Source organism: Eschscholzia californica, unplaced genomic scaffold (assembly GCF_041429995.1).
Source record: "Eschscholzia californica isolate CP2 unplaced genomic scaffold, dmEscCali1.0.p SCAF_1, whole genome shotgun sequence".
Classification (NCBI taxonomy): Eukaryota; Viridiplantae; Streptophyta; class Magnoliopsida; order Ranunculales; family Papaveraceae; genus Eschscholzia; species Eschscholzia californica.
In genome coordinates, this window is record NW_028238198.1 from 25632635 (window position 1) to 25659539 (window position 26905).

General features: G+C 36.3%; 5 protein-coding genes, 1 long non-coding RNA gene and 1 pseudogene across 15 annotated transcripts; 3 read left to right on the forward strand and 4 right to left on the reverse strand.

Annotated features, from left to right (window-relative positions):
* Positions 1 to 63: 63 nt before the first annotated feature.
* LOC147565476 (Pentatricopeptide repeat (PPR) superfamily protein) lies at positions 64 to 4488 on the reverse strand. 2 transcript variants are annotated; one of them, XM_086651959.1, is made up of 3 exons: positions 3371 to 4488; positions 2485 to 3222; positions 64 to 2376 (listed from the first exon to the last, which is right to left on the reverse strand). In XM_086651959.1, the coding sequence occupies exons 2-3, from the start codon at positions 3194 to 3196 to the stop codon at positions 935 to 937; spliced, it is 2154 nt and encodes a 717-aa protein (XP_086508085.1). In that variant the 5' UTR covers positions 3197 to 3222; positions 3371 to 4488; the 3' UTR covers positions 64 to 934. The 2 variants fall into 2 exon arrangements, with proteins under 2 accessions (XP_086508085.1, XP_086508084.1); XM_086651958.1 differs by having other exon boundaries at positions 2485 to 4354.
* A 513-nt stretch (positions 4489 to 5001) lies between these two features.
* On the reverse strand, positions 5002 to 6929 carry LOC147565477 (large ribosomal subunit protein eL33y-like). 2 transcript variants are annotated; one of them, XM_086651964.1, is made up of 5 exons: positions 6758 to 6929; positions 6640 to 6675; positions 6313 to 6541; positions 6165 to 6209; positions 5002 to 5272 (listed from the first exon to the last, which is right to left on the reverse strand). In XM_086651964.1, the coding sequence occupies exons 1-4, from the start codon at positions 6787 to 6789 to the stop codon at positions 6168 to 6170; spliced, it is 339 nt and encodes a 112-aa protein (XP_086508090.1). In that variant the 5' UTR covers positions 6790 to 6929; the 3' UTR covers positions 5002 to 5272; positions 6165 to 6167. The 2 variants fall into 2 exon arrangements, with proteins under 2 accessions (XP_086508090.1, XP_086508089.1); XM_086651963.1 differs by having other exon boundaries at positions 5002 to 5279.
* A 183-nt stretch (positions 6930 to 7112) lies between these two features.
* On the forward strand, positions 7113 to 8467 carry LOC147565478 (putative ubiquitin-conjugating enzyme E2 38). Its single transcript, XM_086651960.1, has one exon. The coding sequence runs from the start codon at positions 7166 to 7168 to the stop codon at positions 8210 to 8212; it is 1047 nt and encodes a 348-aa protein (XP_086508086.1). The 5' UTR covers positions 7113 to 7165; the 3' UTR covers positions 8213 to 8467.
* A 5089-nt stretch (positions 8468 to 13556) lies between these two features.
* LOC147565479 (uncharacterized) lies at positions 13557 to 18315 on the forward strand. 7 transcript variants are annotated; one of them, XR_015230211.1, is made up of 7 exons: positions 13557 to 13912; positions 14209 to 14293; positions 14842 to 14942; positions 15461 to 16379; positions 17104 to 17181; positions 17524 to 17583; positions 17884 to 18315. It is a non-coding gene; the product is annotated as an uncharacterized LOC147565479 (long non-coding RNA). The 7 variants fall into 7 exon arrangements; XR_015230213.1 differs by lacking the exon at positions 14209 to 14293 and adding an exon at positions 16807 to 16918 and having other exon boundaries at positions 13570 to 13912; positions 15461 to 15795; positions 17884 to 18287; XR_015230208.1 differs by lacking the exon at positions 14209 to 14293 and having other exon boundaries at positions 13560 to 13912; positions 17840 to 18315.
* Positions 18316 to 21145: 2830 nt separating this feature from the next.
* Positions 21146 to 23465, forward strand: LOC147565480 (tubulin beta-1 chain-like). The gene is made up of 3 exons (XM_086651965.1): positions 21146 to 21750; positions 22177 to 22446; positions 22533 to 23465. The coding sequence occupies exons 1-3, from the start codon at positions 21357 to 21359 to the stop codon at positions 23216 to 23218; spliced, it is 1350 nt and encodes a 449-aa protein (XP_086508091.1). The 5' UTR covers positions 21146 to 21356; the 3' UTR covers positions 23219 to 23465.
* Positions 23466 to 23682: 217 nt separating this feature from the next.
* Positions 23683 to 24715, reverse strand: LOC147565481 (18.1 kDa class I heat shock protein pseudogene; annotated as a pseudogene). The gene is made up of 3 exons (XR_015230196.1): positions 24700 to 24715; positions 24192 to 24482; positions 23683 to 24157 (listed from the first exon to the last, which is right to left on the reverse strand). The product of XR_015230196.1 is annotated as an 18.1 kDa class I heat shock protein pseudogene (transcript).
* A 251-nt stretch (positions 24716 to 24966) lies between these two features.
* Positions 24967 to 25831, reverse strand: LOC147565482 (17.8 kDa class I heat shock protein-like). The gene has a single exon (XM_086651966.1). It carries the CDS (start codon positions 25629 to 25631, stop codon positions 25140 to 25142), a length of 492 nt encoding a protein of 163 aa, XP_086508092.1. The 5' UTR covers positions 25632 to 25831; the 3' UTR covers positions 24967 to 25139.
* Between the last annotated feature and the right edge of the window lie 1074 nt (positions 25832 to 26905).

A 26905-nucleotide genomic window follows, 5' to 3' on the forward strand; every position in this document is an offset into this window, starting at 1 on the left:
TGAACAAAAGATATAAACAGACATTACTACTCTAAATTAGACATAAGACAATGGAAATGAGAAGGTTTGAAATATTTTTCATTGATCTCAAGTGTTCTACAATACCTATACAGAGAATATTATAGGCAGAGTAAGATTATCATAACATAAAAGAAAATAAATTAGATGAAAGCACGTTCCCGTACCATGGAAATGAATTATCGAAGAGGTTCCTTTGTTAGCCTCAGTAGAAGATATGAGATGATCATCCAGTTGTTTTATGGAAACTTTCGCTAATTTTTGTTGTCGATGTTGATACAAGTGGAGAAAACCTTTGCATGGTTTCCAAACAAAAATGAATTTTGTGAGGGCGATAATTTATACACTTTATGCAGCTCGTTGCTCTAAGATTGACTCCCCTTCTGGTTCGCCACTTGATTCGGCCCCTGCTGCTCAAAACTCTGGTACATCACCATCGGCCATCGCATTCACCCCGTGTTGACATTACCGCAAGGAAATCACAATGCATCTTGTGCGTAGCTTAGCAGCGAAATGTAAGGAAGGTGGTTGCCCTGAAGCAAGTCAAACCGACCTATTAAGGCCAGCTAAGCTAATGTGAACTGGTGAAAGCCAGGTGCCAGAAGTAACTACTATTCGGACTGAGGCATTATCGATTCTCTAGAACAAATAGACCAGCCCAATATCTCAGTTGCCTACCCTTTCATAGAGAAGGTTCCTAGTTCCTCAGCTGTGCCCCGAGCTAGCTGTCTTAATGAGACACATTATATAGGGATGGCACACTCCACCTGCGGCTGCGCGCCCAGACATGACACCCTTTTCAATTTCCTCTGCCACCCTTCCATTCCTCCCTGCTAATCACACATGAAAGTTGTCACTTATGGAAGCAAGCTTCTTGTTCTACACAACGGTGCAGTCGTCCAACTTCCATTAATGATCACCAGTAATCATTGCACGAACATATACCATTCTCAAACTGATGGAAACGACTTGCGTCCCTGACAATTACTTTACGGTTTGTGATCTTCGAAATTAACTTTATTGTAGTATGACAATCCAAACAAACACGTAGATTCTTAACTATGTTAATAGGCACCCCTGGTTCAGTATTAAGAAGAGCAAAAGTAAGCGCAAGTCTTTCACTATGAGTAAATAAGAACGATTCCTTTTCTTCTTCCTCTACATTATGAAGAACACAGCTTGTATCTGGGACATAACCCATATCCTCCATCTTCTCGAGTAAATCGCCCCACAATTTACGCATACTAATAAATTGTGGGTGTGTTTGGTCGCCAACTCTAAATGCGTGAACTTTACTTTTAATATCAACCCAACTACATCCTGGAGTTTTCTTCAATCCCAAGTTATTCACATTTCTCCTCATTTTTCCGACATCTGCCCATCTACCAGACTGAGCATAAATGTTCGAAAGCACAACATAGTGAGCAGCATTTTTAGGTTCAAGTCCAATAAGGTGATCTAATGCTATTTCTGCTACACGAACATTAGAGTGCATTCTACATGCACCTAATAAAGCACCCCAAACGCCAGCATCCGGCTCCATTGGCATTTCCTGAATAAAATTTCGAGCTTCATCGATTTTACCTGCACGACCTAGCAGATCAACCACACAAGCATAATGTTCTAGTTTCGGCTGGATTTGGTGTTTTGAGATCATAGAATGAAAAAATTTCATCCCTTCGTGTATTAAACCTCCATGCCTGCATGCAGATAAAACACTGACAAAGGATACAGAATCAACTTCTGCGCAACCCCCTTGCATGCGCGAGAAGAGTGTGATGGCGGAATTGCCGTGCCCGTGTATAGCATACCCTGATAACATTACATTCCATGAAACGGTGTCTTTATTTTCCATCTGATTGAAAAATTGCTCAGAGTAATCCAATCTCCCACATTTAGCATACATGTCGATAAAACTGTTTCCTACGAGTATATTAGATCCAAATCCGGTGTGAATTACATAAGCATGAAGAGCCATGCCTTCTCTTAGAGCAGATATAAATGCTGTTGCTGGAAGAATGCTTACAATTGTGACTAAATTGGGTCGAACGAACGTGGATCTCATCTGGTGAAAAGCGGAAATGGCTTCCTTCGCACGCCCATTATGCATGTAACCGGAAATTATGATATTCCAAGATATCTCATCCTTGGTGAATTCAGTCTCATTGAACAGATATTCAGATGTGGCGAGATCTCCACATTTCGCATACATGTCTATAAGAGCATTTTTTACGTGAAGATCTGATTCAAACCCATATTTAACAATTTGCCCGTGAATACATGTGCCCTGGTCCAGTGACTCCATTATCACACAAGCTGGAAGAACACCAACCATGGTTCCAGAATCTGGGTGATGACCTGTAAATTTTAATATGTTTTGATAAGATAAAATGTAGTAAGAAAGTTGCTCGAATACAAGAAAAGTAGTTCCAAGAGCTAAATTCTTAAAAGAGATGAAAATACAACCTGCAACTTGTAGTTGATGGAACATCTCCATGGCCTTATTCCCCTCACCGTTTTGGGCATATGCGTTTATCAAAGCATTCCATGTTACAACATCTTTCTGCGATAATCTACTGAATAAAGCATGTGCAATAGTGAAGAGTTTACACTTCGCGTACACTGCTACTAGAGCTGTTCCGATTGAAACATCCAAGCCGATATCAGCTTTTATCACATAAGAGTGTATGCTCTTACCTAACTTCACCGAGGATAGTTCTCCACAAGCTGGAAGAACACTCATTATAGTAATTCGATTTGGCTTAATGCTTTCTCTCTGCATTTCTCGAAATAGAGATAGGGCTTCTATGGGATGTCCAGTTTGAACGAAAGCAGCTATAATGGCAGACCAAGCAACTACATCCTTTCGAGGAATGTCATTAAATGTTTGCTTTGCCTTCTCCATTTCCCCACATTTCGCATACATTGTCATAAGAGGAGTAGCAACCATGATATCGGAATCAATCTGTGCTCGAATCGAGTAATCATGGATCTCCTTCCCTTTATCTAAATCTCTTGTTTCAGCTGTTGCTGAAAGAGCACTCACTGCTGATACTTGATTAAACTTCAAACTTTCTCCTTTCAGGTTATCAAATAATTCTAGTGCTTCCGTAAAACAACCATTATGAACATAACCCGCCATCATCGTTCCCCAAGAAACATCATCCCTTCCACACATTCGGTCAAAAATCTTTCGTGCAAAATCTACATCTCCACATTTAGAGTACATATCAATCAACCCATTCGAAACTACAGAAGCAAAACTTCTCCTTACAACGAAACCATGAATCGACCTACATAAATTAATCGATGATAGTTGAGAAATAGCCGGAAACAAATTTAACAAGCTTACCGAATTGGGTTCTATTCTAGCCAATTGCATCTTCCGGAAAAATCTTATTGCCTCAAGAGGTTCTGAGCTTTGTGAGAACCCTGAAATCATAGCATTCCAAGCAACAACATCTAATTCAGGAATTTTATCAAACACATCTCGTGCAATTTCAATCTTACCCATTTTACAGTAAAAATCAACAAGACTAGTTCCAATAAACACATCACAGTCAAACCCTTTCTTAGTTATCTCCTTATGAATTCGAATACCCTTCTCTAAATCTGAAGCTCCAGTACAAGCTTTTAAAACAAAAGTAAAAGTGAACTTGTCTGGTTCCACCATTTTTTCTAACATTTTGTGGTAAAGTTGAAGAGCTTCTTTGCTTTGATTGATCATTGTGTAAGTTCTTATGATGGAATTCCATAATATAACACTTGGGTTTTCCGCAGAATCAAATATAGAACGAGCAGAATCAGGTTTACGAAATAATGAGTAAGATTTTACAAGATGGGTGTTTGTTAAATCATCAAGTTTGAATCCTGAAACTAGTATTTGTGCATGGGTCTGAAGGAGTGACTTCAAATCTTTGCAAGAACTGAGAAGGTGAATGAAATCATGATAAAGATTTGATCTTTTTGAGTATAAAGAGGGAATTTGAATCGAAATTGATTTGGTAAGATTCTTTTGAGCTGATAGCATTTTTTTATTATCATAGCTAGAACTTCATTTGAATTTTATGTTTGAAGTTAGTCCAACCGTTAGTTACTTTGATGACAAGGGACTGTTTGTTTTTTGTCTTCTGAGGCCAATTTCATCACGAAACACCCACCGAGGAACCACTCACAAAAGAGTAACTTCGTAACGTGATTTCCAGTAATCACAATACTTTGCTTTACGCTTTGGTCTGATCAGAAATAAGGGGGGTACATATATCGATTTTGTTTATAGATGATGTTATTGACTATTTCAAAGGGAAAATAGAAAATAAGGTCGACCCACCCCACTAATTGTAAGTGAGATATGATTCCTAATGCATTCATGTGTATCAAAACCCATAGATGTGATCCTATGGTTAGGAGTGGGAATTGAGGCAGGGAACACAGAATGACAGGCTCAATGGGCGGCTAACAAAAGTGCCCATAGCAGTGTACGGACAATGTTGGTCTCTTTAAGAAGACTTGGGAGGATTGCACATAAAAACAACCCTGAATACCGCTGTCTCCATCAGTTTTTGCACATAAGAATATCGAAAAAATCAAACACTCTTGCTCTCTAAAAACTATATAGAAAAACTCAATAGAAGTTCTTGTACCAATTCATTCTAATTCATTTCAATTTATAAGTGAAATCTAATAAATTGAGGGAGGCATATTTTAACATAAATCTGAATTTGATACAATTAAATCTATCTTTGTGTTAAAGACAAAATCAGTAATTCAAAACGGCTAGTTTTCTCGGGCTATTTTTTTGTGTAAACAAAGTGTGAGAATAATTTTTACACAAATTATGCTCTACAAAATTGAAAACTAAATGAACCAATCAAAGCCAAAGAGCCCAAAGGACCCAAGACCCATTCTTCAACTAATAAATATTCTATGTTTCTCAAGGAATGGGACTTGAACCTACAACATATTCAATGTGGTTAACTATAGTTTCAGCAAAGAACTCCACAAACATTACAAATTAGTTTGAAATCCAAAATTAGTTTCTTCTGTAAATAATGACATGTTCAATACTTTAATCTACCAAGTCACGACAAATTCCGAAACCACAATATAAAATGAAATGCAAACAAAGAATATCAACTCCAAAGAGAGATGTAAACTTTGCCTGTCTAAACTGGAATACTAAATTCGAAGATAACTTGGTCTTTCGGACAAAAAAAGGAAAACTTGCTCTGGATGGAACACCAGCTCGAGTGATCTTCAACCTGCAACACAGAACGACAAATAAGTACCTAAACAATCAAAATTCATTGGTACCCGATTACTAATTTCGACTATTTCTTTGTACAAAGTCATTTCTAATTGATAAGGTTAAAGGTTGTTTCCAAGAGGACAAGGTTTCACATAGGTGAAAGACTGGAAGTAAATATACTTTATTTCAAAGTTAAGCTACTTTTATGCAGGAAACTGAATTTAGAGACTGCGGATTGAGATTGTTTTACTCTAAATAGTCTAAAGAGTATACCAACATACTAGACATTCTATCTCCGCCCTGTTACTTTTAACTTGTGTTTCAAGGTATAAATGTATAATCACAGACACTCGTTAATGATATCAACCATGATGCTCTGCCTGACTACTATCCCGGCCGGATAGTGGCGGGGAAGAGAGACGTTTTCGTAATGATATTACCAACAAAGCTGTAAACCACATGAACTATTGGATTCAGGGTATATTCATAAGTTCTATCCGAAAATTAGACTAAGTACCAGATTGAGATGAGATATTATAGGTATATAAAATATGATAAGAAACTTGGGAAGTAATGCTATTAAGAAATATGGAACTTGAGATGAACTATCAACTGTAAACACAAGAATGGGACACAAAAGTTTCAATTGCATACACAATAACAAGAACAAAACCAATATATCTATCACCGCTTATTTCTAAAGGCACTTAGAGTCTAAACAACGACATTGCTCATGAAGGTTTTGAATTAGGGCTCTTTATATGCACAAAAATGATGTAACTCAAACCCGTTCGTAAGTAACTAAGCTAAACATATTTAGCTTAAAGTAATTACTAAATAAACAGATATAACATTAGAGAATATACAAGGGAAAATGGGCAGAGGGTAGTGATAATACCTTTTAAACATTGCTTGGGTACATGAAAACCCTAACCCTAGCTCCCTAAAAAATCAAACAAAGTTTACATTTCATTAGTACAATCAAAAGGTTATGAAGGGATTTCCAACACTAAGAAAGTACTAATGAGATTGAACGATAACATTACCATGGATTTGGGTGGTAGATTAGTCTTAAACTTAGCTCGAACAACACCACTGTTTCCATGAGGTCTAGTTACCTTTCCCCAAATACATCTATAATGAGATCCATTTTTCTTAACACTAGCTTTATAAACATAAGCCATTCTCTTCCCACAGTAATAATTAACATCTTCCTTTGTGTTTACTCCTTCTATTTGAATCAATGAAGTATTTGGGTATTGGTTTGATTTTGACCTAATTTAACAACAACAAAAAAAACCCTAGATAAGTTCCATTTTCAAAAATATGAACAACAAAGAAAAATGAAGGAAAATAATTTGATTTGGTCTTACCTCTTGTATCCAAGGATTGTTCCTCGAACGTATAATCTGAATCAAGGAAAAGAATAAGACATCAATATTTACAGTGGAAAAAGAAATGGGAATTAGGGTTTGAGAGATTTAGACTGACCTGACCCTCTCGCCTTGCCTTTCTTTCACCATCTTCGCCAAGCTTTGAGCTTTCTCTCTCTCTAGGTTATAACTTCAGTCGACTGATAAACCCTAATCGCCCCGCTAAATGTGAAACTGTTGAATATATATATACCTGCTGATAGTAATGAGAGAAGATCAATATCAGAATTGCTAAGCGCAGACCTCGTAGGGCTTACCGGCTTACCAACTTGCCTAAGCTTTTGCGGGTCTGGGCTTTTGGAATTGTTGTGGTGCCTATAGTAAATTCGGATACCCCCTCACCACTTTCTTTATAAAAGGTAATTCTTCCCTCCCTCCCTCCCTCCTTCTCTCTCCTCCGTCCGTCTCTTTCACTCCCACCAATTAAAACCCTAGTTTTGTAGAAACTCCCTCCGCATTCAAATATATGGATTCACAACCTTCCATCCCTAGATACGTAAATCCCAAGTCTAAGAAACGGTTTTGCCCTAATGTTGGTAGTTCTAGCGACGAAGTGGAAATCATAGACGTCAAGGAAACTGGTAATTCTAGGAAGAAATTCAAACAGATTGTTCAAGATGTTATTGAAATTGATGATGGAGACGACGATTCAGTTACCGGTGACGACAAGGTTATACATTTTAAACAATTTGGAACTGTTGAGGATTTCTCAGACCATCATTATATTAAAAACACAGTTGGTCAATCGAAAAAGACAACAAAGAAATGGACAAAGAAAATTCAACAAGACTGGAAACTGTTAGAAAATGATTTACCTGAGAAAACTATTTTCGTGAGAGTTTATGAAAAGAGAATGGATCTTTTAAGGGCAGTCATAATAGGTGCACAAGGCACTCCTTACCATGATGGACTATTCTTTTTTGATGTATTTTTTCCAACAGACTATCCTGATGTACCACCTCAAGTTCATTATCATTCGGGCGGTCTTCGAATAAATCCGAATTTGTATAAATGTGGGAAGGTCTGTCTAAGTCTTCTCAACACATGGGAAGGGGAGAAGAATACGAAATGGACACCAGGGAAATCCACCATGTTACAAGTACTTTTGTCGATTCAAGCTTTGGTGTTGAATGCGAAGCCTTATTTCAATGAGCCTGGGTATGCGTTTACGGCTGGTACTCCTGCCGGTGAAAAAAAGTCGCATGAATACGCTGAAAATACTTTTATATTATCTTGCAAGACAATGCTTTATACACTTAAGAAACCACCAAAGAATTTTGAGGATTTAGTTATGGGACACTTCGGTCTTCGTGGACACAAGATACTATCGGCTTGTAAAGCCTATATTGAAGGTGTTCAGGTTGGTTGTGTTGTAGATGGGGTGCAGGATGTGGATGAAGGGGGCAAAAGTGGCTCAAAAAAATTCAAGAAACAAGTGAGTTCAATTTCAGGGAATCTTGTTCCAATATTTATACAGGTTGGTGCTAAGAATTGTGAGCAATTCATATCGTAATCGGGACGTCAAGTTATCCTCAACTCGAGATACCAAGTTTTACAACACTCGGGGCGTCAAGCTATCCTCAACTTGAGACACCAAGTTTTACAACTTTCGAGGCGTCGTCTTACTGTCTTTTTTTTATTGAATAGGTGGAGAGAACATGGCGCAGTATAGTAACGATTTACCTTAGATAGTGGTGTAGATATTTGGGTGTTTATATTAGGGTATATGAAAAATCTGTTTGCCAATAAAACATCCTATATATAATAATTCAAGTTTGCATGAAGCACTGCAGAAGTGCTACTTAAAACAGTTGACAGTTTACTTTAAAACAAACCATTGAGAATTATAAAAAAACCATTGAGAATCAAAAGGAAAAAAAAAAGGTGATGGGAAGTTTTATACGCGCCTCCCATAATTATTAAGGGTCCGTTTGATACGTGTGAAAATAGGTTGAGAAAACCGAATTTTCATAAGAAAAACAATTTTCACACGTTAAGTACGCGCTCCCTCTCTTTCGTCTTTCTCTCTTCCCGTCTTCAGGGGCGTGGATAAAGGGGTGCATCCGGTGCGGTCGCACCGGACCCCCACTTTATCCAGGGCCCCAATTTTATTATCCATCAGACTATTGAAGTACTCAAAAAAATTTTAGTTACCAAAAAAAACAATAGATGAATTTGTACGGTTAGACTTCCACTCTCTCTCTAACTTTTTCTCTCTCTACCATTAAAACCAGTACCTCCCTCTCTCTAACTTTTCTCTACTTGTATATGTTATTTGACTTGTCTCCATTCCTCTCTCTCTAGCATTAATTGTAATGTACTATTCTTTCAATAATGTAATCTACTGTGTGTAGAGTTTATTGTTTTTTTTTTTTGTTGCTGAGATAAGTTTATTTTATAATTAACCTTATAATTCTACTCTTGAATAGGAGTATAGTATTGGTATGTATATAGTATTTTCTAAATCTCCAACATTATCTCATCTCAAACTTGTCTAGAATTGCTTCATTTTTATTTTGTTCATCTCAAACTAAAATTGGATTTACAACTTTCTTAATTCTTTACAAGTTCTTCCTTTGTACATCGCTTTTTTTTTTTTTAATTAATTCAATTTTTTTACAAGTTCTACACCTCAAAAGGTGTTCTTCTCTCAAAAATCTCCAAATCTAAACGTATTTTTAATTGTCAATTTGTCATAATTGTTAGAACTTAGAAGCAAGTACACATAGTCAAAATATTGCATCAAACTTTTATTTTCATCTAAGTGTTAATTTTTTTCTTTCAATTTTTTGCAATATTGTTTTATGATTTGAATTCATCTGCAATTTGATATTTTGTTTAAAAATTTTATTTGCAATTTCACGTGTATATTTTTTTTCATTTCTTATTTATGATATGGAGGGCCCCCAATTGAAATTTCGCACCGGGCCCCCAAATTCTCGGCCATGCCACTGCCCGTCTTTCTCTCTCCGACTCACTGACAGTGGCAGATTATTCGAGATTGGTGTGAGAAGAAGAGAACTCACAATTTTACATATTAAAACTCAAACAAGGAAACCTTCATTAAAGTTCAAACAAGGAAAACCTACCAAATATTAATAATAAATCCTCAATCTACTCAAACCAGAAAACCCTAACTTAATCTCTACAAATCATCAATTTTTTAGAACAGAAAAAAAAACTACTTTCTTCGAAGCACCAAATGCCTGAATCCCTTCAAACCACCCAAAATCCTCTATTGGTGTAAATCACAATACCCCAATCTCTTCAAACCACCATAAATACCCATATTGTTCGAATAAAAAATTCTAAACCACGATCTCCTTGTAACTCAACAATGTGATTTGAGTAGTTGAAAATTTCGACTTCTGCTAATGTGGTTTCATTCTTGAATGGTTGAATATTTGATTTGGTTTGATTTCGTAACATATATGTGATTAGGTGTATGAATCCAAATTTGTGTTTGATGCAAGATTTATTCAAATAAGAACCCTGTAAAAAATAATGTAGTTCATTGCTATTTTACTCCTCTGCATTTCTCTCTTTTAAGTCAATTTGGGGAAGAAACCTGAAATTTCTACAAGTTCCTCAAAGAAGTCTTTAGCACTTATAAGAGCGCCTTTAGAACTTTCTTAAAGATAATATAGTATGAGTGTGTATCTTAGTGGATGGATATCAACTTGATAAAGGTAGACTTAGGGTGTTTGTTATTGTAATAGTGGTTTGAAAGCTGAATGACTAATTTGAGTTGATTTTGTGTTATTTGAGCAGACCAGTGAGCTCTCGACATTAAGCTATCTCTTTCTCTCATTTTTTGCTTAGTTTTCCATATGTTACATGAGTTGAATTTATGGTCTTAATTTTTTTTTAGCAATTTTCATATAATCATCCTATCAACAATACTACTTGGTCCGACAACACGTGATTTGAAATGGTCAGAGACGAAATAAATCACAAGTAAAATGAAAAACTTAACAAAGGTAACATTTTCTTTGTCAAAAGCCAAATAAAAAATGAGAAAGATTATCCCAAAAATTATGGTAGGAATTAGTCGACCAACTTTGAGGGTTGTTAGAGATATTATAGGAGTTGACTCCCATTAGGCACCCATTTCTCTCTCTACATGGCACATTCAGTGAGAGTAGCTTAGATCAACATTCAGTCTGTGGTCTGACACTGACTCTATTATAGGAGTCGACTCTCATTAGTCATTAGTCACCCAAAGTCTTTATGCCCCAAACTTTGTAATTCCTAACTACCTCATTATTTATCTTTTGCGTTGTAATCAAACACACCCTTAACGGTTAACTATTCAGTTATTTCGTGGATCTGTTTCCTTCATCTATGATCCATCTTCTTCTTCTTCTCTAGTCCACACGCCTTGGTAGGCATCTCTCCTTTTCTTTTCTCTCCGCCCCTCAACTAGTTGAAATCATTTTCGGTTTGACACTCCATTTTCTTGTTTTTTTTAACTGTAAACATCGTATTATTTAGATATCAGAGTTTAGAGAATGAGAAGCAAAGTTACAATTTCGGAGTAAAAAACTAAAAGATACAATTTAAAGCACACTCTGCAAATCATAACCTTCACGACGGTAGAAAGAGTCGTCACATAAAACTTCTCAAGATGAGCAGCCTTGCCGCTAACTTGCAACTGCATACACGATCGCTCCAAACCTGTCCTGCCTATAAGGGAACAACCATCACAATACTTCCTCAACTAAAACCACCACTTGAAAACCTAAGACAATTCAAACCCCACCAAAAAAAACATGTGGAATAAGAAATACAGAACTTGATGAAAGTCTTGTGATTTCCTAAAAGCAGAATCCGAAGATTCCACAGTACCCATCCAGACTTCTCCTAAAGGAGAAATTATGCCCCACCACAATCTATAAAGACCATAATCAGACACCTGAAAAAATGGGTTGTCGGCTAAGCCCCAACCAAGAAGTTCGGCAAAGCCGGAGAAATAACCTTGATAAACTGCAAAGGGTGAGAGGTGAGATTTAGAATCATAACTATTTAAAAGCAATGTCAAAGCTGAGACCACCATAGCGTTGCTAACTAAAAGAGAAGGAACCCATAACAAACACACGAGGGACAAAATATTCTTGCCACGGTCAAAAGGACGACCCAAGAAATATAAGATCGTGACCCCTTTGAACTTTCGGGGGTCGAAAGGAGTGCCTAAAAGAACGAACAACCCCGCCCTATAGTTTAACCCATAATGGGCCCAGAAAGAAGAAATATGCCCCTAGTAGATAAAGGCCCACCTAATCCTGATAGATAACACGTGTCCGTGTATATCAAGCAGGTGGCTGCAAACCGATTGACACGTATATCGTCATCACAAGACCATCGGTGATCGTCACCAGCGACGACAAACCCCTTATTTGAAATCTAAATTCGATTTCTTAATAGTCATTATTTCATTGATTTTGGTATTTGTAATGGATCTTGAGGTAGACAACAAAACCATTCTCAAAAGATTCAAACATCTTTCAAAATTTTAGGGTATTTTAGTTTAATTTGTTTATGAATTTAGGTTAGTAATAAAAAATTATTAATCAAAATTAAGATGACATAACATCTTGTAAGAATTTAAATTTGGACTTCGGAGGTCATTGTGTTTATCACATCTTTGATGTATCAATGTCATTATAATGACTATTGTAGATGGTAATCAATTTCCAAACGAAATAAAAATATTATACATGTCTAGATTTTACGAAGTAAATTTGGTTAGTATAACGGGATTCTATAGTTCGCTTATCATCATAACGTCTCCAGAACTTAGCAGTTGTCGATATTTGTCTCCGCTTTTGACACCCAATACAAGTTCATGGGTACGATGTTTTGTTCATGACGAACCAAAAGGTTGTGACTCTTGCTTCGGACGCTCTCAAGCGTTGTGCGACTATCACAACACAAATGTCTTTTTCTTGAAATTATGTATCCTTTGTAGGATCCATAATGTGGAAAAAGGCAAAATATGTAAAAAAAAAATAAATATCCATTACGAGTTTAAGCATTTCCGTATAAAGTAGTGTTATTTTATTTTTTTTACAATAGATTAGCTTCTTATTTGACATCATAGTTGACCCTTTTGCGATCGTCCTCCCATTACTTTGACTACTTTCGAGATTTCAAAAGACACTTCTCCATTGAATTTTGGTAATGAATGGTGAGGTGATCCTAATGGGTCAAATAAAAGGTTACAACATTCTTTAGTGGTCTTCGTTCATCTATAAAGCACAATAACTTGCTTATTTGCGATGTTTACGTGATCAAGTCTTATTTACTGTTAGCTATAAATGGAGGATACTAGAGAAGGGTTGTTAGAAGGGTTTTTGCATTAAAAATACTAAATGGGAAGCGTTTTCTTGGCCCTCGGTGGTGGAGCTTTTCACAAGTCTCGGCAAGCAGGACAAAGTCATTGCAGAGACAACTTATAGAACTTATCAATGCAACCCAGTACTTGAGGCTTCTTCCTATAGTTCTTAATGCCGTCACCAGAGGCGGAGCCAGGATTTAGTTTTAGACAAGGCTGACTCAAATAATATTTGCGTATTAAATTTATATTTAGAAGGTATATGTGCTTGCAAAAGATAAATACATTTTTTATTCTATTACAATTGTTTCATACGTTTGACCGTTTTATGATAATATTTTTATTTTTCTACTAATAGACATGTCCAGAATTTTTAGAAGCGAATTTTTTTTTAAAGCTAAATATGAAGTAAAACAAAAAATATGAAATAAACTAGTTTGTCTTACGAAGTAAATGAAACAAAATCTATATAATAAGGGAGGAGGGTATCTTTTTCCCTCCTCCCAATGGTTGAGATTTAATCTCATGAACTTATAAAGAGTGGCTGGGATTTAACTTCTCAAAACTGGATGACTGAGATTAGCTTTACAAATAATCCAAGGACTAAGATTATAAAGGAAATTGAAAACAGCATCTTTGAAAGATGCCCTAATTTGAACGACCCTTCCCGGTCATTCTCGAACCTACATCACGCTCCCTCTCTACCTCTTTCTCTCAGTCGATCTCTGTCCCCCACTCTCTCTCTCTCTCTCTCTCTCAAAACTGATGAATACCGAGTTAAAGAAGAAAGGAAGTGAAGCTTCCCTCTCCAAAACCATCTCTCTCTCTGTTCTCTAACAATCTATGAATACTAGCCAAGGAGAAGAATTTCTTGCTTATGTAAGTGCCTTTCAATTGTATAAATTTTTTGAAGTTTTTACTACTCGATCTTGCTTCGTTTCTGTCTATTTGGGTTGTAGCACAATTAGGGGTTTGATGATTTGTCAATTTTTATGTGTATTTGGATTATCTCAAGTGGTTAGGTTATTTTATCATGGCTAATCTCCCGACTTTTATGGTTGAATTGGGGTTTCCAAACTGAGCCGATCCCCCCAGTCAAGGACATCCCATTTATGATAGTAATGTTGAGAAATCAATGCTTAGAGAGTGATATACCTCTTTCATTTCAATTTCAGGGTGAAGTAAAACCTCTTTCTTTTCAGTTTTAGAACTGAGTTCAAGACATCGGAGAAGCAGATATAAGTAAACCCTAACCACATTGTATGGCGACCACAATACCTCTTTCATTTCAATTTCAGGTTAAGAAAATCTTAGGGTTTATAACAAGACATAAGAGAAAATCAGCTAATATGTCTTGCAAACAGGTGACATGACCTAAAAGAAGACGACCATTAGTTAGTTCCGTTCATGATGTCAATATTTTGTCTCATACACTTTCAGGGGGGACATGGTTCACTCCACAAGTCTTCGTGGCAGTTTTCAACTACGATAAATATTAGCCCATGTAACATTTTGAACCCTGTGTTATTTAAGCTTAAGTAATTGTAGTATTGGTTGCTAACTATGTTTTACCTTATTAGAGCTGAAACATTTTGCTTCTTAAGTTTTAGTTTCTAACAGGAGGAGCTGACTTTAATATCTTATTTATCTACCCCATGTTTGTATTGAAAATTTAGTCTAATGGTTAGTCTCACAAACTATTTAGTTGAAGAAAACCAATACGACTTCTACTCATCCATTGGATGATAGTATTACAACAATGATAATGGATGATGTCATGTATTACTAAGTTGTTTCACTTTATTTAGGTACCGTAAATGCGATACTTTGACGAGAATACAAGATATTAAGTTGAAGAAGACCGATACGACTTCTACTCATCCATTGGTCAATGAAGACTCTTTTATTTGTAAGTACTTTTTATCAGGGTTCCGAGTTGATTATTGGTTATCAAGATTATGTCGTTGAGTCGAAAAAGTTATTAATAATACTTTCCTTATTATCATTGGTTAGTGTCTACTAATAAGATCATCTTTCGTTTGACATAGATCTTTCAGTTTGTCATTACTGCTAAGCATTACGACACTTTCTCTTTGTAGTTAATAATAACAGTAATTGCTTACTGTTATTATCTGCAAATGTCTAGGTGTTGTCTGACTAAACCTATTTTAGTATATAGGTCTGGTCGATGTAGTGATTCACTAGTGAAGGGAAGAAATGTCTACGAGAATTCAGTGACTTTACAGAATTTAGTGGGTTTAGTTTGTTTTAGTCTTTACTTATGCACATAAAGTATTGAAAGTATTGTCCATGAGAGGATGTAGTGAAGGAACGTCACAAAAAGTCAGCAAAATTGTTATTCTTCATTTAATTTTTTCTTCAAAATCTGTTGTTTGAGGAAATGTCTTTCTCTCTTCTTTCTCGCAGTTTTGATTTAGATCCTGACACTTTCTCACGCTCCATCTTTGTCGCTCTCTGTCCCTCCCTCTCTCATCTGTCGCGCAAGTAATGTATTATGTCCCCCCCTCTATCTCTCACTCATAGTCATAATAGGGTTTTAGTATGTTTGAGTTTAAGGTTTTAATTTTGGTTTCAAACCTTCGGTGTATTAAAAATGCGTCGCTATAAGCTAGGTCTCATGCCTTCCGGGAATTGAGGTCCAATTGGTTCTCTGGAAGCCAAACCATCATGCCACTTGGTCACACAGTAGAACGTGAAGAGATTCCCTTCCAACAGCACGCACCCTCTCCGTTCCCTCTCAGGTATTCATCTCCCCCGCACACTCTCTGTCGATCTCTAACGCAAGTATTCACCTCTCTCTCTCTTTCTCTCTCTCATTTTTGCTGAAATTCTTAACCTTAATTGATTTCTTATAGTCTTTACTGAAATTCTTAGCCAAACCACTTAAAGGTTTCAATTTGGTACATATTATGAATGTATATTGATTTATTCAGGATTTTGATCCTAAACCCCAAAGTTTTTTATGGATCAGACTCTACTAGGGTTTTAAAGCTTCTAATCAGGGTTTCGAAGTTGAAAGCTTGAAAACTAGGGGTTTTCCTTCTTCTATGAAGTTCAATTATTGATATAAATTTCAAACATTTAAGTTAGTAATTCTTCTCATACACCACTTATCAGACTTGATATAAATTTCATACATTTATGTTAATTTAGAGTTGGCAGATTCTTCAATTGATGAAGAAGAATTTGAGATTTATATCTAAGCCCCTTAACTTCGTTTAGGTACTAAAAATGCTCAATGAATACTTCCTTGATTGAAACCCTAATTTTACTAATTGGCTATCATTTTTCCCCTCTTGGTGTCTTCCTCAAATTCGGTTGCAAGGTTCGTCTACCCTTCTCTTTTCCTTGACTACTTTTTTTTCTTTCCTTTTAGTGTTGTTTGATAAATTAACTTAATGGAGCAACCGGTATAGTCTGCACCACTATTAGCTCAATTTTACACCGACAATAAGGTAGAGACAGATGAGATGAATTGCCGTTTAGGTTTACTTTTTAGTTTTCTTTGATAATCTATCATTTTTGTTAGATTAAAATCTTTACTCTTTCTTTTGTTTAGTCTTCTTTAGTTTTGTGAATTAGATAAATTCATGACATGCGTCCAGGTGAGTGATGATTGCTTAAATTGTGAAAGTTTGTGTTACCTTTGATTTTTTAGTGTTTTATATTGTAAATGTGATAATTGTGATTGATTTTCTTTGGGTTTACAGTATAGGTTTAAATAGACTTAAGAATGTTCGTGTTTGTGTTAGCTTTCGAAATTGGTGTGAAGAACAAAACACTTATGAGTATGTTTTTAGCCTAAGCCAGAGAACTACGTATCGTTTCCAAACTTCCAAAAACAAGATTAATGATAATTAAAGGGTAATCATATTTGGATATGTTCTCATTTGTTTCATATTTATGTTTACATTTGTGAGCTATTAATACATCTTAGTTGTCGTAGTGACAATACACGTGGCTTCAGTAGTAAGGGATAGACCATCTTCGAATTATCTTTCAATCATTAAATTTTTTTCTCTAAATGGTTAATGCACTTTCTGTTACAGGCAAATAAAGCTCCAATCTAACTGTGAGTAACATGTTCGAGAATATTCCTCCATACTATTGCAAATCTGAAACTGATTGTAAGTGTACTTACTGTCAACTTGATTTAGGGGTCTTCACTTTGCATAGAGTTATGCCATGACAATTTCTGGGAAAGCTAAAGTCTTCACATAAAACTTCTTCGGATAATAATGTCCATCCTTCATTCGGTTGACGTCCTTCCTTATGTGCGATTCAAATAGAAAAGTCATAATAAGTGGAGATCTTTTGCTCAAGTTTGATTTTGTTTAGGTTTAGGGTTGTTGAAGTTTCATAATGTGAAGATTTTCATGTCATGTGAAGTTTAGGGTTGTTGATTGTTTACTTGGTTGAACTAAAGAAATCAATGTAACCGATTGGGACTTACGCTACGCTGGTTGTAGGGTTCGAATCGAAGAAGGTTTCCGTGACAACAACGCCGACACAACTTAATTGATTTGCAGGTATATCACTGTCAATTTTATAGGATTTCACCAATATGCTTAGGTACACAAATTTAATTTTGTTTAGTTCTTATGAAATAGATTCACATTCACTCAATGTGAATCGAGTTGGTTAATGGTATTAGCGGAATAATTTTCTAAACAAAGTTCTTCTGCTTCTTTTAATGTGTGATTCTAACGTTTTGTTCGAACAAATCTTAAGCTCAAAGTTTATTCAAACAAACTCTAAGCTTACTAAATCTTGCATTTGTGATAGATTGTTGATTTTTGCGTTAGTGATTATGTCCCCTTACTTATCAGCTCAATTTAGGGTTTGTTCGAGCGATTACTGAATGGATTTCTTAAACAAAGAACCTCTTGCAAAAGTACTCACTAGGGTTCAGTGCCTATCTTAGCGAAGTTCAACAATGGTGGTAGAAAGAATGATGGGTTTGTCACAAGAACTTCTTCCAGAAGATCGCGGGGTTGTAGTTGTGGATGCGACAAACGAGATTCAGAAGAGTTTTTTTCTTCTTATTTGGAATGTTTATATGTTTGAACTTTTTTTGGAAGGGATCATATGTTTGAATTTATTAGTTTAAAACTATTTTCAAATTGTAGCTTTCATTTCGAATTTCAATTAGAGTTTATTTTGTGTTATTAAATTTTTGTGAGTTTGTAGATTTGTAAAATCGAATGTGTTACATTAAATTTAGTTTTTCTAACGTGTTGGTCTAATGTTCTAGGCTAAAATTAAATTGTTACTAATTGTTGTGGTGAGTGTAACCATTAAAACATTCTATTTTATTTTTGAGATTTAATTGACCACGATCCTTTTTTGCCTATATTTGAAGTCAATTTGCAATGTCAATTTGAAAAAGAAAAATACGAATTCTCGCGTATCATTCGAAAGTACTGTTCGTGCCCTAGGGGCACGGGTTACACCCTCGTATAGTAAACATTTTAAGATAGAAACATGAAGTATATGAGAGAGAAAGATGGAGTGAAAGAAAGATAAAAAAAATTAGGTAAGGACAACAAAACAATTAAAATACAACAAAACAAGATCAAAAGAATGGGGGCTAAAAAAGTTAGTCATGAATTAAGAGTAAAATGATGACTTCCATATAAACAGGGGACCAACAACAATTACTCCTTTAGAAAACAAAAGGAAACAATTTTACTTGGTGGGTCGAAACCTTGACCACATAGGCATTGGGAGTTGCCTCAACCATCTAGGCTACTAACTTACTTGAGTAAGGATAATTAGGTAGGGAACAAGCTATAGCCCGGGTCAGTCCCTTGGCCGTCACAACAGTTTTAATGCTCCTATCTGATAAAATTGACCAGAGTAAGATAAAGCACACGAAACACACTCGTCTATTGAATTATTTTCTCATGGAAGACGAACAACTGACATTTGCGTATGCATTTGTTATGAGGTTTGAAATAGATAGGCAGAGAAGTGCGATTTCATTTCCGAGTTAACTGGCAAGCCAGAGCGTGTGATCTACAGTTTTGGTGTTCCATAAGTAAATACGAAAATCATCTTCTAGATGAGGTAACTTTGAGCATCATGAATTAATAACGTATTTTCTTCTTTTCTTTCTTTATTGTAAAACGTTTTAAGTTTCTTATGTGTTACAGAAAAAACTCTATATAGGTCGATATTATCAGTGAAAACCAATTTCATTCCTGCACTTTACATCTATGTCAGTGATACGTAAAAATGTAGCTTGTCAATTGTTAAATATGAACCGAGGAACCGATGAAGGATGTTCATATGGTTGGCTATGTGACCGCAACTCTTGCAAGCTCTTTCGGTGAAGATTCAACTTCTTTTTTTCTATTACTTTATGATGATGCTCTTGCAAGGACTTCATCTAATGCTTTTTTATTTGGTTCTCGTATTAATTCATATCATGATAGACGACACTTTATACCACTCATTCGCGACGTTATATGTTTCCTTGCTGGATACATTTTTCAGGTCCTTCAGCCAGACTCTCATACAAGTGACTTGTGGAGGCACAAGTCAAATCATCACCAAGCCTTACAAATGAAGGTTTTGCCAAAAGTACACAATTGAAGGGATGGCTAGAATTGCCAACAAAGGCGTCGCCATTAGATAATGAAGGTGTCACCAAAAATACCGAGAAAGGCTTTGCTAGAAATACCAACTAAGGTGCACCAAAGACGGTCGGAAGGTGTGATAAGAACCAAATAGAGTAGCATAAACTGTAGGTGAAATATTGGAAACCGCTACGAATGAGTTCGTGATAATTTCTACGACAACATTAACGGTAGATAATACCGTTGTAGCAAGCGCTTTAAAACCGTCAGCGAACTTTCTAAAGTACTTTGATGTTAATTCTCAAAGTTTCTAAAGCGGTGCTTCTACATTTTCATTGTTTGAATTCAAATCTGAGTCGTTTGAGTTAAAAGGGGCCTGAAATCAACCTAAAACAACCAATCAGACGAAGTAGACATCACGATTCAAACAAAATAAACAGTGCACAACATTCTTCTCTCTTTTATTTCTTTTGTGATTTTTTCTTCGTAAATAGTGTGGTTGCCCAAATACTTGTCGAAGACCCGCATACATATTAACAATAAAAGATAAGGATGGGTCAACGCTTACTTGCCTAAGAGCATCATGCAACATTCAAACTCTAAATCTTATAGGGCCACATAGGATTTCTTAGAGTTTTTCTTTATAATCCATCTCTAAGTGCCACATAAGAAAATCAATTAGTTTTCAACCAAAACTAAAGTTTTTAGAGTTTTTCTTGAGTGTTGCTTTGGAGAAGGTTTTGCAATAGAGTGTCATCAAATGGCCAAATAGGAAAGAGACCATTTAGAGATCCATTTTTCACACCTCACACATAGGATTTTTAGAGTTTTTCTTGAGTCTTGCATTGGAGATCCTCCAAGTGGTTGAAAGTGTCACATAAACTCCAAAACTCTGAAAATATCAGGTTCGATTCCCAAAAGTAGAATCCATGATTTATTGAATTTAATTGATTAAAAATAAAAATAAAAATAAAATAATATAATAAATTTGTCGAACACACTGATTTCTCCAAAAAACAAGAAAATAAAAGGATTGATGTGTTTAACCACACTAATTTTTTTTGGAATGTTTTAAAGGGCCCTCCCATTCTTGTTAAAAAGGCTCTCCTTGTGAACTCGGTACGAGCCCACCGAATTCACAAGAGAACTTTCGGCCTGACCCCATCGATTGTACAAGAGACCTCTAGGTTCTAGCTCACCGAATTTCAACTCCAATAACTTATTTTGTGATTTCGGTAGACTCGTACCGAATTGTGAATTCCCACCGAATTCACAAAAAGGGCCTTTTTAACAAGAATGAGGAGCCCCTTTAAAACTTCCCCTTTTCCCCAATTTTTTGCCCAACCTCTCGTTGACAAGGACGGCAGTCGCTATCTTATCTTCAAAGGTCATTTTGGTCATTTTCTCAAACCCACTTCTGTCAAAGCGGGGACCACATAAAGTACAACGGCTTCCTTCACGTGACTATTCAAAAAAAGCAGGAAATCCAGGCCATCCAAATTCAAATTTCAAATTTCAAAATCTAAATTCCAGCGCGATTCCAGACCGTTACTGTTACTTCCAGCTCACCCACAACCAAAACGGACCCATTTTAGGGTTTTTTTTTATATAAAAAGGGCTCATAACCAGAGATCTTAGATCTCCTTTATCACTCCCCAGTTTTCTTCTCATTTCTCTATAGAGCTTTCCTCTGAAAACCCTAGAAATCAGAAGACGAGAAAATGAGAGAGATTCTTCACATTCAAGGAGGTCAGTGTGGTAACCAAATCGGAGCAAAGTTTTGGGAAGTGGTTTGTGCTGAACATGGAATAGATCAAACTGGTAGGTATGAAGGAGATTCAGAACTTCAACTTGAGAGAATTAATGTCTACTATAATGAAGCTAGTTGTGGTAGATATGTACCTCGAGCCATTCTTATGGATCTTGAACCTGGTACTATGGATAGTCTTAGATCTGGTCCTTATGGTCAGATCTTTCGACCTGATAACTTTGTTTTTGGTCAATCTGGTGCTGGTAATAATTGGGCTAAAGGTCATTATACTGAAGGTGCTGAATTAATTGATTCTGTTCTTGATGTTGTTCGTAAAGAAGCTGAGAATTGCGATTGCTTACAAGGTATTTTTCTTTCATTCTTCTACTATATGTTGATTTCTAGGGTTTTCTTTTCATTTTTAGGGTTTTCTTTAATTGTCGTACTGTATGTTGATTTCCAGGGTTTTCTTTAATTGTTGTGTTGCGTGTTGATTTCTAGGGTTTTCTTTAATTGTTGTATAATGTGTTGATTTCTTCAATTGTTGTATAATGTGTTGATTTCTTCAATTGTTGTATTGTGTATTGATTTCTAAATCTGTTGATTGGTGGTTGATTTTATTGTTTCCTTCATTTTTGTATTGTGTATTTATTTTTACGGTTTTATTTTCATGTTTAGGGGTTTCTTCGTTGATGTATTGTATGTTGATTTTCTAGGGTTTTCTTGATTGATGTTTAGTGAGTTAATTTATAGGGGTTTCTTCAATTGATGTATTGTCTTGTGATTTACAGGGTTTCAGGTCTGCCACTCCTTGGGAGGAGGAACTGGATCTGGGATGGGAACCCTCTTGATCTCAAAGATCAGGGAAGAATACCCAGACAGGATGATGCTTACTTTCTCTGTCTTCCCATCACCCAAGGTTTCTGATACAGTTGTTGAACCCTATAATGCAACTCTCTCAGTTCATCAGCTGGTAGAAAATGCTGATGAGTGTATGGTTCTTGATAATGAAGCCCTCTATGATATTTGCTTCAGAACCCTAAAGCTCACTACCCCTAGCTGTAAGTTCTTTACATTCATTCTTCATACTTTTTTATATATCTTTACAAATTTAAAGTTGTGCCCTAATTTATTCTTTGATAAACAGTTGGAGATTTGAACCATCTTATCTCTGCAACAATGTCTGGAGTAACTTGCTGTTTAAGGTTTCCGGGTCAATTGAACTCTGACCTACGGAAACTCGCTGTTAACCTCATCCCCTTCCCTCGTCTTCACTTCTTCATGGTGGGTTTTGCTCCTCTTACCTCCCGTGGATCTCAGCAATACAGATCACTCACTGTTCCTGAACTTACCCAACAAATGTGGGATTCGAAAAACATGATGTGTGCTGCCGATCCTCGCCATGGACGATACTTGACAGCTTCTGCCATGTTCCGTGGTAAAATGAGTACTAAAGAAGTCGATGAACAAATGATCAATGTTCAAAACAAGAATTCATCTTACTTTGTTGAATGGATCCCTAACAATGTGAAATCAACTGTTTGTGATATCCCACCAACGGGTCTGAAAATGGCTTCGACCTTCATCGGAAACTCAACTTCAATTCAAGAAATGTTTAGAAGAGTAAGCGAACAATTCACAGCTATGTTCAGAAGAAAAGCTTTCTTGCATTGGTACACAGGTGAAGGTATGGATGAAATGGAGTTCACTGAAGCTGAGAGTAACATGAATGATTTGGTTTCCGAATACCAACAGTACCAAGATGCAACTGCTGATGAAGAAGGCGACGAGTACGGGGATGAAGAAGAAGATCTTCAGGAAGGAGAATACTGATCCATGAAAGGTTTTAAATATGCTGCCAACTTCTAGTTGCCTGGTTTTTGTATCTCCTAATTCAATTGGCAAATTGCAGCTTCTTTAGCGACTATGGTTTTTTTTCTTTCTCATTTCGATATCGGTCCTTTTAGAGATGTTGGCTTGTCTTATTTTCTATGTTGAAATCTTTGCTCTTTTTCATGTTCTTTCTTTTGGATTTACTTTTTTTTGTTTGAAACTTTGATTGGAATATTGTTCTTAGTCACTTCATTGCACTTTACGACACAATCTTGTTGCTACGTCTCTAGTCACTTCGCTGTTCTTTTAGTGGCGCGAAATGACAGTGGAGGTGCTCATGAATGTTACGAATCCGTATTGTTCAAAGAGACATTGCTTTTGCTATGCTAATCCGAATAGATGGGTTATTGTGCAAGGAGACATTGCTCTAGCTACGCTTAGGTAGCTATTGGTACCTTCAAATATTGGAAAGAAAAAACAGAATAGGCAGTTTTTCATTAAACCAGAAATTATACAGACTCACTTTCTCTTATCAAACTAATCAACAAGACCTTAAAACTACTAATGAGACACTCTGAAGACTGAAGTAGACCATACCCATAACTACATATTTTCGACTCATTTGACATACCAATAACACTAACCAAACAAGACAATTACTTGATCATTCTTAACCAGATATGTCAATGGACTTGACTTGAGGAGGTTTCTTCTCTTCCTCTTTAGGAACAGTTACAGTAAGTACCCCATTTTCCATTGAAGCTTTTACTTCTTCCACTTTTGCATTTTCAGGCAACCTGAATCGACGGAGAAATTTCCCACTGCTGCGTTCAACACGATGCCATTTATCGTTCTTCTCTTCTTTCTCTCTGTTTCTTTCACCACTTAACTGAAGAACTCTGCCTTCTTCAACTTCAACCTTCACTTCTTTGTTAATACCTGGAAGATCGTCTCATCAAAAAAAAAAGAATACCTGGAAGATCAGCACTGAAGATATGGGCTTCCAGAGTTTCTTTCCAATCGATTCGGGTGTTGGCCAATTGAGATGTTTCTTTTGAAATCTCAGAGCCAGAGAGGGTGTCGTTGGAAAAGGGACTCTGAAACTTGTCTCTATCGGAAACGATACTTTTTCGTAACCCATGAAGACGAACAATCTCCCAAAAGAATAAATTTGTTATATTTGACGCATGGTCCGTTTTATTGGTTTGGCCGTTGGTTTGGCCGTGAGGCCCACTGGTGGGATGGCCACCATAAAAAACTCTATCTAAAATGAAAAATGAAAATGTATTTGATAGAGAATGGTGAATATATAGAGATATAATCTTAGAGATGCATCAAGGCAATGGTGAACCATTGCCAACATCAAATCTATACTACTTCAGTCTTTGACATCAATTTCAATTTTGCAAATTAGTAATTTAATTTCTTAAACACTGAGTCTTAGTATGAATATGGATCAAACTTGTTCATGGAAAATTTACCGTAACTACTCTCCATGGCACATTATGTTAGGATTATCATGTAAACCATATGTCTATGGCCAAATAAGACTAGAAGTCCACCCATCATCCACAATCCATTGGAAGTCCAATCACATATTGCTCCAAGCCTCCAACTACTCTTAATGGTCTCATATTGCTTTGAGAGCATAAACAACTTGGGGGAAACAAGTAAGAAAAACCTATCCCTACAAAGTGATGTAACATTTCAAAAGAAGAACACAAAATATATACTATAAAAAAAAAAAATCAAATCAAATACCAAACAATTTTTTTTATCAAACCATCAACTTCTACATTCACATTTTGTTATCTTTTTTCAAACTCACCAAGATACTCAACAAACAAGTACTAAAACTCAAAGTTAGACCACTTTTATTACTACATATTTTTACTCTTTTCTTCTCTTTTACTATCATTTTTTAACCAGAGATGTCGATGGACTTCACTTGAGGCTTCTTCTCTTCCTCTTTAGGAACAGTAACAGTGAGTACCCCATTTTCCATTGAAGCTTTCACTTCTTCCACTTTCGCATTTTCCGGCAACCTGAATCGACGGACAAATTTCCCACTACTTCGTTCCACTCGATGCCATTTATCATTCTTCTCTTCTTTCTCTCTGCTTCTCTCACCACTAATCTGAAGAACTCTACCTTCTTCAACTTCAACCTTCACTTCTTCTTTGTTAATACCTGGAAGATCAGCTCTGAAGATATGGGCTTCCGGAGTTTCTTTCCAATCGATTCGGGTATTGGCCAATTGAGATGTTTCTTTCAAAATCTCAGGAACAGAGAGGGTGTTGGTGGTGTTGTTGGAAAAGGGGAAGTCCTGAAATGGATCCCAAATGTCAAGAGAGAATGGATCGAAGATGTTTGATCTTCTGTTGCCACCGAAGAAACTTGGAATGATCGACATTATTTCTTGTGATTAAAATTTGAACAGAAAGTAATTGAGGGTAGGGGAGGTGTTTGATTGAATTGAGTTTGAGAGAGTGTTTTTTTATGTGTATGAGGAAATCACAATCTTGAAGTTGAAATGTCCTGTGAATACCATCTTCAATTTATAGTGGGTGGAGACAATTCTGGGATAATATCGACTGTTCCAGAAGAGACGGTTTCACTTCTGGTTTTGCAATTTTCTCTCTGTCTGGATGTTTCTACAACATTCTTTTTTTTTTTTTTTTTGAATTTCTTTCATTGAATAAAACAGTGCGTCCAAGTACAATACAAAGAGGACTAAACAACTGAAACTTTAACAGAAAGGGGCTAAACTCAAAGTAGCCGAAATTATGGACTTAAGATAGAATGCGCTAAGTCATGCGCTGCTGTGTTACATTCTCGACCCGCAAATTGGATTGTAACGTGAGTGGGACGGAGTCTGCCACGTGTATGGTGGATTTCGTTGGCTATTCTCCAAGGGACCTCTTGATTATCGTCCGTTAAGAAAGAAACTAGGGTTTTGGAGTCAGACTCCACTATAAAGGAGGCACCTCCTAAGTCTTCAGCCAAATCTAATCCTGCTTCCACCGCCATTAGTTCACTATGTATGGCAGATTTTGGGTTGAAGGTCTTTGTTCTGGTTCCCACAATAGTTCTTTCATGATTTTTGGCTATGGCTGCCGCCGAAGCTTTAGTCGAGGTGTATGTACCATCAACATTGATTTTAATAACTCCCGGATCTGGAGGGATCCATTCAATAGGCTGCAAAGAACAGGTATTAGTAGAGAGGGAAGATGAGGGAGACGCTAACCTGTGATCCTGCTTCGATTTGTTGAAGATAAGTTGATAGTTAATCGGTTTATTCTGGAAAAGGAGCTCATTTCTTGCCTTCCACCAATGCCAAACAAGATAAGTATACTTATACCAGTAATCATTCAATAGACAATCGTTACTAAGTAAGTATCTGATAGTGGTGATTGGGTTTAAATTTATGTGACTTCTAAAGTCCTGATCTAAGTATGTGAGAAGGGTTTGAAAACCTCGACATTCCCCAAATAGATGAATAACAGTCTCATTCTCGGACTCACGCATATCACACAAGTCCGATTAACAGTACTTAGTATCTTGTTTATATTATCAGATACTGCAATGCCATTGTGAATAAGTTTCCAAACGAAAAGTTGGATTTTAGGTTGCATATCTTTCTTTTTCCATAACTTACCCCAGGGGAAGTCAAGCAGCTCAGGCTTT